This window comes from Petaurus breviceps, unplaced genomic scaffold (genome assembly GCF_028583685.1).
Source record: "Petaurus breviceps papuanus isolate PSGF00001 unplaced genomic scaffold, PetGlider_PUasm1.0 419, whole genome shotgun sequence".
In the NCBI taxonomy this organism is placed as follows: Eukaryota; Metazoa; Chordata; class Mammalia; order Diprotodontia; family Petauridae; genus Petaurus; species Petaurus breviceps.
In genome coordinates this window covers 6,455,924-6,467,417 of record NW_027186324.1, presented here as the reverse complement: position 1 = coordinate 6,467,417, position 11,494 = coordinate 6,455,924, and the positions used below count along the sequence as shown (strand labels likewise).

The 11,494-nt window shown below is 38.7% G+C and overlaps 1 protein-coding gene across 3 annotated transcripts in view; it reads right to left on the bottom strand.

The window, feature by feature from the left end:
* Positions 1-1,822: 1,822 nt before the first annotated feature.
* Positions 1,823-11,494, bottom strand: part of GLRA2 (glycine receptor alpha 2) — a 288,190-nt gene continuing 278,518 nt past the window's right edge. For all 3 annotated transcript variants that reach the window (XM_069100631.1, XM_069100633.1, XM_069100632.1), the window contains one exon: positions 1,823-3,268. In XM_069100631.1, coding sequence (XP_068956732.1) covers positions 2,990-3,268 — 279 coding nt within the window. In that variant the 3' untranslated portion in view covers positions 1,823-2,989. The remainder of the gene's footprint in view (positions 3,269-11,494) is intronic.

Sequence of the window (11,494 nt, the reverse complement as noted above, 5' to 3'; positions counted from 1 at the left end):
ATATCAACTCCTTCTTTGGTTTTAAAGGCCCTCCCACAGCCCATCTTTCCAATTGCGTCATAGGTCAGTCCCATTACTGCACTCTGTAGTCTAGCTACATTCCAATCCTCATGGACAGAGGCCTCCCCTATGCCTGGATTGCTACTCTTTCCTCATTTCTGCCTCACAGAGTCCTTCACTTCCTTCAAGACTCAGCTCAGGCTTCATCTTTTAAACAAAGCCTTTCCTGATTTCCCCAACTACTAGTAACCTTCTGCACATACTTTTCTAAGCAATAAATATGTCTACATGCATCTATCTACATATATGTATACATATGTATACCTTCTCTCTTCCAATAGAAAATAAAATCTTAAAATTCATGATTGTTTCATTTTTTTTTCCTTTGTGTCTCCAGATGCTAACAAAATGCCTGGCACATAGTAGGTGCTTAATAAAGGCTTAATTCTTATGTACATATATATGTCTCCACTAAAATCCAATATTGTGATGGCTCATTGTGTTGTGGTATGTACATAATTCTGGGTTCTCAAAACACTCTGCCTTTAAGGTACAAAGTCTGGCAGGTCCTGTCAAGCCAAAAGGGCTACAAGCACAGTCCTGGTGATGGATTGTAGGTCTTAATGCCCCAAGACAGTCCAGCCTAGGTTCAGATAGCAAGATTGCTTACTAGAAGATGAAACTTTTGACTGTAAAAAATCATGATTTTTGTTTCCTAGGGCCTAGGACAGCTGGGCTGTTGGAGGAAATATCTATGCCAATGAAATAACAATTCACTTGTTTGTAAATGATTGAGCCTCAGGGTTTTATAGAACTTGCTTATAAAATTGGGCAGCACGGTGCATGCCATCTACAGTCAGGAAGATGAGTTCAAATCCCGTGTGAGACACTTCCTAGATGTGTAACCCTGGGCAAGTCACTTAACTTTGGTTTGCCTCAGTTTTCTTGTCTGTAAAATAGGGATAATAACAGCACTTACCTCCCAGGGTTGTTGTGAAGATCAAATGAGATAAAAATTTTAAGTGCTTAGCAGAGTGCCTGGAACATAGTAAGTGCTATGTAAATGTTCGTCACCATCATCATCATCATTAAATCGACCTTTCTCTTCTGCTGCCTGTCTCCCAAGATGCTTCTGAGAATCACTCACAGGACCTTTTGAAATGCAGGTTTAGGACAATCAGACTGATTCTTTCTAATCAATCAATGACCAAGAATGTATTAAGAATGTCACGTGACTGGGACTCTGCTAAATCCTAGGAATAAAGACCAAAATGAAACTATCCCTGCCCTGAGAGATCTTATTTTCTGCTGTTCTAGGGGTGGCTCAGGCTTCATTAATGCTTAATATTTGGAAGAACACAGTCTGAGAACCATTGTTCTAGACTGGGGATTCCCAACCTTTTCCTGTCCTGTGTCCATTGGCTTTCAGCAAAACTTCCCCTACTCTTATTCAGTATGAAAGAAAAGAAATTCTAGAGTTGACCCAGCGCATGCATACAAGAAAGACCTTCCCAAGAAGATGGGAAATAAATTCTAGGGGTTATCACACATGTGCACATGAAAAACAAAATGCAGGTGACATCATTATTTAGCAGACATTCAATTACTTTCTCAGCCTCAGTTTTCCCACCTCTAACATTGGGATAATAGTTGCTCCTTCTTCCTATATGGGGTATTAGAAGGAAAAATAAGATAATTAAATGCAAAACCACTTTGATATTATTGAAAAAAAAAAGATGATCCAGAAATTCAAGGTCATCCTCACTGTTAAAGTGACACCATGAAAAATGAAACATTTTGGAGAAGTACTGTCGCACACTTAGCTTTATTGAAATTGAACAAATAAATCTCTTTTAAAATAATCCCTTTTATCACACTTGTAAAATTTATTTTCATTTTATTATAATTTTTTTTTACAGATTGTCTTTATCTGAATAAGCAAAAATACCTCTTTTTTTTTCTTACTTAAAACACATAGCCAGGATTTGAACCACATAGCTCTGGTACCAAAAGGTTACAAGTTATGAAAATCACAGTACAGTTTTAAAACTTAACTTTGTCAATGGTATTTAAAATGACAGCCACTTTAATGAAGGTAGAAATCAGTGGTCTGTAAACCTATTGCACTATTGTTTGCAGCTACAATGAGAGTAGTGATGGAGAAGTTAATGCTAATCTGAGCTACACCATTTAGGAATCAAGAGGTCCATGAATATTGTGGTGGAGGGGAGGGAAGAACACGTTGGCACTTCAAGTTGCAAGTAAATACAGCCAGAATAAAGTCAGTGCACCATCTTGGAAAGAAAATAACATGGGTTGTCTCATTGATTTCTAGGAGAGAACACTATCAAATTAATCACATAATACACAATTTCAACCCCAAAATTACAATTCTAGGAAAGCAAGATGATGTGAAAATGCACACCTACAAGGCTAATCAAAGTAGAGATCTGGTTTTGTTGGAAGTGTTCATTTCTTTCCCCTTTTAAGTATAAATTTATGAGCCACAAAAAGATTTGATGAAACACTAACTACTGATATTTTCATGGAATGTAGCTCAGTGGACTTATTTTCACATACAAAGGCAGCATTTTCCTGAAAAAGTTTGGTCCTCTTAACTCACTGTAGGGTAGCCGCTATAATTAGATGTAAAATATTTTAGGTCTTAGTTCAGTGAACATTTCAGTACCAGAATTAGTTAAAAAAAAATTTGGCCCCATGTGCACATCTAATTGACCCAAGATCTGGAAGAACAATGTTAAGGAATTTGTAAGGGGACCCTTGTCACATATTCCTGTGATTACCTTAATTTTGTGCAATTTTCTTCATGGACTGAAACTTTTCTGTCTTCTTTCAGTGTCATGAAATCCTCCCCTCACCCTTTTTACCTCCCCCCAACCCCTCAGTCAAAATGATAGAAAGACAATTTCACCATTTATTTACAAGCACAACATTTGGGCAACAGTGTCCCTAGGCCCAAAGGGTTCACCTATTTCTTATGGACATCCTCATGCCGAATGATTTTGTATGTGATCCAGTAAAAGACGTTGAATATGAGGAAGGCCAGTGGGAAGGCAGCTCGGGAGATTGTATCAATCCTTTTAGCCCGGTCCACAAACTTCTTTTTGATGGAGTCTGAATCCTTCGGGGGTGCTGGGGGTGGGTTTGGTGGTGGGGCTTTGACTGCTGTTCCATCTTTAACTTGGAGGCAATGACCCATCCCATAACCACTGAAATTAAAACGACTCTCCCGAGTAACATCTTCTTCCTGGAAGGACAAAGAAAGATGGACAAAAGATGAGTCATCATTTTGACAGATATAAATTCTTATTGAAGTTACTTGTAAACCCTTGAGAAGTAATATATTAGGTAAGATACATGATAGAGTAATATGATATTATTGTTTAAGGTCTTTCAATTGTCTTCTATGAGAACAATTTTTTTTAAGGGGGAGATTTTTCTTCAAACTTCAACCTAACCAACTTTTTTTTTTTTAATTGGGAGGGAGGTGGGCTTTTCTCAGTATGGAAGATAAATTTGTCATAGTGATTGGGGCAGGGTATTAACATGGAATTAAGAGAATTAAGGACAACTTCATGGTTATTTTATCCAATCAGTCACCTTTGAGTGGCAGCCATATACTCAGATACACACAAGGATTAGATAGCCATTTTAGTCCTCCAGCTATCGAACTATAGTTCAGTTGACTTGGATTGAAAACCTAGATCTGTCTGGTTCTATGTCACTCAGCTCCACAACTAACCTATGTGGTGGGCATTCAGAGGCCTTAGACCTGCCATTTGCATCAGGAAAGCCTCTGGTGAAGAAAAATCACCAGATTTTATATATTATTATTATTATATACATGAGCATCTGGTTCATCAATGGCACATAGATCTGGCACAGAACAAAAAGGGGAGTCATCTCCTAGGTCTAGGATGATCAAGAATGTTCTAGAGCCAGTTCTTAGAGGCACAGGAGAGTTAATTGTTATTTTTTTAAGTGTGGACATTCACACCTGGGTATCAGGCAAATGCTATAAACTGGAGTTTGATTTATTCATTTGCTGATTGTCTAGACTTAACAACCCAGTGGAGCTTTAGAACCCACAAAATGACACAGAGAAGCTAACCTCCCACTGAGGACAGCCTGACAGGCCAGCAGGAATCCAGCACAGGGCTCTGGGAGCCGAGCCCAGCCCCATGCCAAGGCTTTAGCCCCAGGGTGGGCCTGACCAGCCAGGCCAGAGGGACATCAGATCAGCAGCAGCTGTGGCTGTTTCCAAATTTATCAACACATAGATGTGAAGGACAAAGTGAGAGGTTAGTGCAGTCTGGACTTTGGGACCCAGTAAGTGGGAGTGCTTGGCTTTTGCCCCTGGGGCGAGAAGCCTTTGAGAGGCCCACACAGCCAGCCAGCACCATGTGGAAGTTCCAGCTCCTGGCCTGGGACAGTGAAGTCAGAACTCCTGCACCAAAAGCTTCTAAGGAAAATACGAGCTGTTTACAAGCCATAGAGGACCTTAAGAAGCAGATAAGAGGAGTGGAGGAAAAATTGGGAAGAGAAATGAGAACGATGCAAGAAAATTACAAAATGAGAGTCAACAGCCTGACTGAGGAAAATCATACCTTAAAAAACAGACTAACTCAAATGGCAAAAGAGGCTCAAAAAGGCAATGAGGAGAAGAATGCCTTAAAAAGCCAAATTTGCCAGATGGAAAAAGAATCTCAAAAGCTCAATGAGGAGAATCATTGCTTCAGAATTAGATTGGAGCAAATGGAAGCTAATGACTTTATGAGAAATCAAGATGCTGTTAAACAGATCCAAACAAATGAAAGAATAGAAGGCATTGTGAAATATCTCATGGGAAAAACCACTGACCTGGAAAATAGATCCAGGAGAGATAATTTTAAAATTATTGGACTACCTGAAAGCCATGATCAAAGCAAGAAGCTAGAAATCATCCTCCAGGAAGTTATCAAAGAAAACTGCCCTGATGTTTTAGAACCAGAGGGCAAAATAGAGGTTGAAAGAATCCACCGATCACCTCCTGAAAAAGATCCCAAAAAGAAAACTCCTAGGAATATTATAGCCCGGTTCTGGAATTCCCAGATTAAGGAGAGAATATTACAAGCAGCCAGGAAGAAACAATTTGAATATTGTGGAAACACAATCAGGATAACACAGGATCTGGCAGTTTCTACACTGAGGGATCAAAGGGCTTGGAATATGATATTCTGGAGGTCCAAGGAGCTGGGATTAAAACCAAGAGTCACCTACCCAGCAAAACTGAGTACCATGTTTCAGGGAAAAATATGGTCATTCAGTGGAATAGAGGACTTTCAAGCATTCTTGATGAAAAAACCAGAGTTGAATAGAAAATTTGACATTCAGATACAAGAAGCATGAGAAGCTAAACAGGGAAAAGAGATCATAAGTAACTTATGAAAATTGAACTATTAACATTCCTACATGGAAAAACAATAATCGTAATTTATGAAATTTTTGTCAGTATGAAAATAGTTGAAGGGGATAGAAATATATATATATATATATATTGTCTATATATGAGGGTATATGGGCATATGAATACATATGTAGATGTGTGTATATATGTTTACAGGTATACATAGATAGAGGGCACAGGACCAATTTAACAGGAAAGGATGATACTTAAAAGGTGAAATTAAGAGATGAGAGAGGAATATAATGAGAGCAGATGGGGAAAGACAGATTGGGGTAAACTATCTCACATAGAAGAGGCAAGGGGAAATGGTTACAATGGAGGGGAAGAATAGGAAGGCAAAAGGGAACGGATCAACCTTATTCTCATTGAATTTGGCTTGAGGAGGGAATGAAATACACAGTAAATAGGTTATCTCACCCTCCAGGAGAGTAGTGGGGAAGGGGATGAGAGGGGGCTTGATGGAAGGGAGGGCAGGCTGGGGGAGGAGGGAAGTTGGAAGCACCCACTTTTGAAAAGGGACAGGATCAACGTAGATTGGTGGGATAGGAGGGAGGGAAATATAGTCAGTCTTTTATAATATATCTACTATGTTATTGTTTTGCATTAGCTACACATGTACAACCTATACTGAACTGCTTATCTTTCCAGTAAGGGTGGTTGACAAGGGAGGAAGGGAATGAATCTTTAATTCAAAGTTTTAAAAGCAAATGTTTAAATATATATATATATATATACACACTATTATTAATACTATTTTACATGTAGTTGGGAAATAAGATATACAGGCACTGTGGCACAGAGATCCACCATGCCCTACCGGAAAAGTCGAAAGGGGTACAGTAGAAAATATGGGAGAGAACAGATTGGATGAGGGGACATCCTGTGGGACTGCTATTTTGGGGCAGTGGGTGGGGGAAAAAAGGGGAGAAAATTTGTAACTCAAAATTTGATGGAAATGAATGATGTAAATCAGAAGTTAATAAAGCATTTGAAAAATAAAGGTGATTTGTTCTGTGAAGTTTGGTTTCAGTCAAAGGGCTGTACTTGAGGACCTAGAGGGCCATATGTGGCCTCAAGGCTGCAGGTTCCCGACCCCTATTCCAATCTATATTTCCAGTCTTATTTTACATTGTTCCCTTCCATGGACTCTATGGTCCAGTCAAATTGGCCTGCTTGCCATACCTCAAACATAACACTTTCCCATCTCTGTGCCTTTGCTTCCTCATTTCTGTCTATTGGAATCCCTATTTTCTTTCAACACTCAGCTTAAGCATCACCTTCTACATGAAGCCTTTCCTGATCCCTCCAGTTGTGAGTGTTCCCCTCTATATAAAAATTACCTTGCATTTGTTTTGAATATAATTTGTGTGTTCTTATATTATATATGTACACATACACACATACTACAAGCATATATCATATATACATATGCTTGTGGAGAGAATGAACTGTTTAATTTTTGTTTTTGTATCTCTCTCTTGCACAGCAAATAGCACACATTATTGTTCAGTAGTTTTCAATGGTATCCTATTCTCTGTTACCCCATTTGGGGTTTGCTTAGCAGGGATACAGGAGTGGCTTGTCATTTCCTTCTTCAGAGCATTTTACAAAAAAAAAAAAAAACTGGGGCAAAGAGAGTTAAGTGACTTGACCAGGGTCACACAGCTAGGAAGTATCTGACACCAGATTTGAATTCAGGAAGATGAGTCTTCTTGGCTTCAGGTCCAGCAGTATCACTGTCCCACCTAGTTGCCTACTTAGCTGAATGGCACATAGTTAAGTACTTAAAAATGGCTTTTATTATTAATGACTCCTTATCTATCTATCTATCTATCTATCTATCTATCTATCTATCTATCTATCTATCTATCTATCTATCTATCTATCTATCTATCTAATCTGTCTGTCTATCTAATCTCTCTGTCTCTGTCTCTATCTCTGTCTGTCTCTCTCTCTGTCTCTCTCTCTCTCACTGTCTCTTTCTCTCTCTCATCTATATCTATGACTAACGACTCTTCTGAACTTGCATACTATACCACCAGCTCTTGGTTTGTCTCATCCACACCTGAAACTCAACATTTACAAAACAGAAATCATTTTCCCCTTTAAACTCTTCCCTTCTCCAACCATAGGTATTTCTGTGTTTGTATGGGTGTTGTTGCAGGTCTTTTTTATTCCGTTCCCCTATGCCTCCCCTTCCTAGCCAGTTGTCAAGTCCTTTAAATTGTGCTTTAAAAAACAAAAACAAAAAATCCCACACATGTCATGTCCTTTCTCTTTTCTCTACTCCTTCCAATTAATTTTAGGTTCTCACCACTACTTTCCCTGGACGATTGCAGGAACCTCTTAATTGCTCTTCCCATATCTTGTCTCTCCTCTGCCCAATCCATGTATAACATACTTGCCAAAGTACTTTTCCTAAGGTGCAGGTCTGAACATTGCACTGCCCTATTAAAAATTCTCTGTCACTTCTATTTATCTGAGGATAAAATACAAATTCCTAAGGCTGGCCTTTAAGGCTCTTTGTGATCTGAACTCAGGACAGAACTGACTTTAATCTCACCTCCAATACTAGCTTTTTTTAATTTTAATTTTTGCTTTTTTGTTTGTTTGTTTGGAGGGCAATTGGGGTTAAGTGACTTGCCCAAGGTCACATGGCTAGAAAGTGTTACCCTGTGTTTCCCCGATAATAAGACACTGTCTTATTATTATTTTTTGGACAGAAAAACACCAGAGGGCTTATTTTCAGGGGAGGGCTTATTTTAATGAACATTGACAGCAATTTTAATAAACAGGTAAATGTACCTTTATTCAATAAGCAAATCACTGGGGAAGAACAGGATGACGCGCTCACTGCTGCAGCTCTGATTGGATGCAGCTTGGAGCACGGCATGTGTTTCACCGGGGGGGGGGTGCATACAGAGGGTACCGTAATGTAGCGTGTAGTGCAGGGGATCACCTTCATTACAGTAGCAATCTCAATAGGGCTTATTTTCGGGGGAGGGCTTATTTTAGAGGAATCTTACACAGTAAGGGGAGGGCTTATTTTTGGGATAGGTCTTATTATCGGGGAAACACGGTAAGTATCTGAGGTCAGATTTGAACTCAGGTTCTCCTTACTCCAGGGCTGGTGCTCTCCTCACTGTGCCACCTAGCCACCCCTCCAATACTAGCTTTTTAACCAAGGTCAACTCACTGAGCCTTAGTTTCCTCAAGTGTAAAAGGGGGTTAATATCTGTTATACTTGTCTCCTGGGGTTGCTATAAGGATAAAATGAGATAATGTGTATACATTCTGTAAATCTTAAAGCATTGTGTAAATATAGCTATTGCTCTTCACTTATGCCTAAAAATTATGCTCTGTGTTCATTCAATAATGTTTCAGATTATGGCTCTTAGCTTAGTTATAGCTAATTAAATTGATTGTTTAAAATAAATATGTAATAGCTGCAAATTATTCCATTTAATTTATAATTTGCAGCTATTATGCTATTCTAAAAGCATTCTTATTTACCATTATGACTCATTCAATATAATTTTTAAATGAAGAATTTAAACAGCAAAGAATGGATTTAATTTTACAGGTTTTATTCAGGAATAAAAACACTAATGTAGGTTATTTTGCATATTAAAATGAATTTCTCCTCCACCGAAGAGTTGTTTTGATGCCTCATTGTGACAAAGTACCTATTCGGGGTTCTTGAAGCCTATCCCAGGAAGTTCAATTTCTGGTCATTTGTGGTGTATGGAGCCATGTATGAAGATCATCCCTAAAAATCTGTCCCCCAGCAGACAAATTGCTTTGGTCTGAAAATCTCATGAGACTCAACTAAAAGTGTGCCTGGAATTCCCTCTCTCCTCATCTGTCTCCTGCTTCTCTGTCTTCCTTCAAATGTAGCATCTCATCTTCAACAAGATGCCTTTTCTAGTCACCCTTACTGCTAATGTCTTCTCTCTGAGCGTACTTGCATTTATTGTGTCTATGTCTATACATCTATCTTGTTTCTGTGTGGCTGTTGCAGGTTATCTTCCATATTAAACTGTGAACTCCTGGAGAGCAGGGTCTGTTTTTCCTTTAGTTTGTTTTTCCTCTCTTTGTATCCTTAGGGCTTAGCATGATGTTCATAGTACATCGATGTCCATAGACGCTTAATAAATACTCATTGACCTGACAACGTGGTGAACTATGCACTCCATCAGTGATGGAGCACCCGAATGAAACCACGGATCTCTGAAGTATTAAAACAAGTAAAAGGAATTATTGATTATATTAATAATGAAATTATAATTAATATGTCAAATACTATAGCATGACTTCTATGTGAAAATTTTAAAAAGTATGAGATGGGGAAGGGAAGGGATGGGAAGCCACTCATAACTATTTTAAAGAAGAATCTATTAAGTTAACAGCTAATATCCATTGACCTTCCAGGTGTTCCTGGCAAGTAAAACACATATCTATGTGTATATGTATAGTGGCACCCTAGTGCATAGAATGACAGGCCTGGAATCAGAAAGACCTATCTTCCTGAGTTCAAATCTGGCCCAAGACATTTACTAAACTGCATTGACCCTTGGAAGCAGCTATGTAGCTCAGGTACTACTGGGTTTGTTTGTGTTTTTTATGTAATCAGGGTTAAGTGACTTGCCCAGGGTCACACAGTTAGTAAGAATCCAGGGCTGGAATTGAACTCAGGAGTTCACAATTCCAGGGCTGGTGCTTTATGTACTATTCCACCTAGCTTCCCCACTTTTTTTTTTTGAAAAGGAGAATAGCAGCTTTTATTTTCTGGTAATAAGTCCCTAGTGACTGAAATAAACTTTTTAAAAGACATTAAAGTGGGGCGGCTAGGTGGCACAGTGAGTAAAGCGCCAGCCCTGGAGTCAGGAGGACCTGAGTTCGGATCTGGCCTCAGACACTTAACTAACACACACACACACACACACACACACACACACACACACACAACTAGCCTTGTAACCTTGGGCAAGTTACTTAACCCCAATTGCCCTCCAAAAAGGCAAAAAAAAAATTAAATAAAAAAGACATTAAAGTAAGAAATCAGGAAGAACTGAGTTCAAATCCAGTCTCAGATACTAATTGCGTGACCCTGGGCAACTCGCTTAGCCTCTGTTTGCCTTAATCCATTAGAGAATCAAATGACAAACCATTTTAGTAACTTTGCCTAGAAAACCCCATATGGTTTCACAAAGAGTTGGATATGATTGAGCAACAATATGTATAGATGCATATATGTGTGTGTGTGCGCATATTTATATATATACATATATAATTACTGCTGCTGCTACTATTTAGCACTTTTAAGTTTAGCAAAGTGTTTTACATATACAAGGTGCTTCAAAAGTATACACAATAGGCTATATGCTACTATTACTGATGATACTACATAGCATTTATATGTCACTTTAAAGTATCTAAACTGCTCAACAATATACAAGGTGTCCCAAAAATCTTAGTGCTGTTTTAAGTCATTGTCTTAAAACAGCCCTAAGGTTTTGGGGACACCCTATATTATTCCATTTGCTCCTTCCAGTAACCCTGTGAAGTAGGTGCAGGTGCTAACTGCCTATGTAATCATGGGTAAGTCACTTAACTTCCCTAGGACTTTGTTCCTCTGTAAAATGAGGGTCTTAGACTAGATGCCCTCAGAGGTTCCTTCTAAATTTACATCAATGATTGATCCCATGGTTCTCATTTTACAGATGAGGAAAATGACTCTTGGATTAAGTGACTTACTCAGAGGTAAACCCAGGTTTTCCTAAATTTGGGCTCAGTCCTTCATCCCCTCACTACCCCATAATCTTTCAGATCAGGAGACCTTTTAGATAATTATTTCCTCCCTTGAGGTTTCCTAGATCATAAAATGTTAGAGTTGGGAGAACCTTAGAAAGCATCCATTTCTACCTCCTTATTTCATATGTGAACAAACTCACCCTAGGGGAGGTAAGCAACTTCCTGAAAATCCTTACTCTTTCTTTCTCTTTCTTTCTTTCTTTCTTTCTTTCT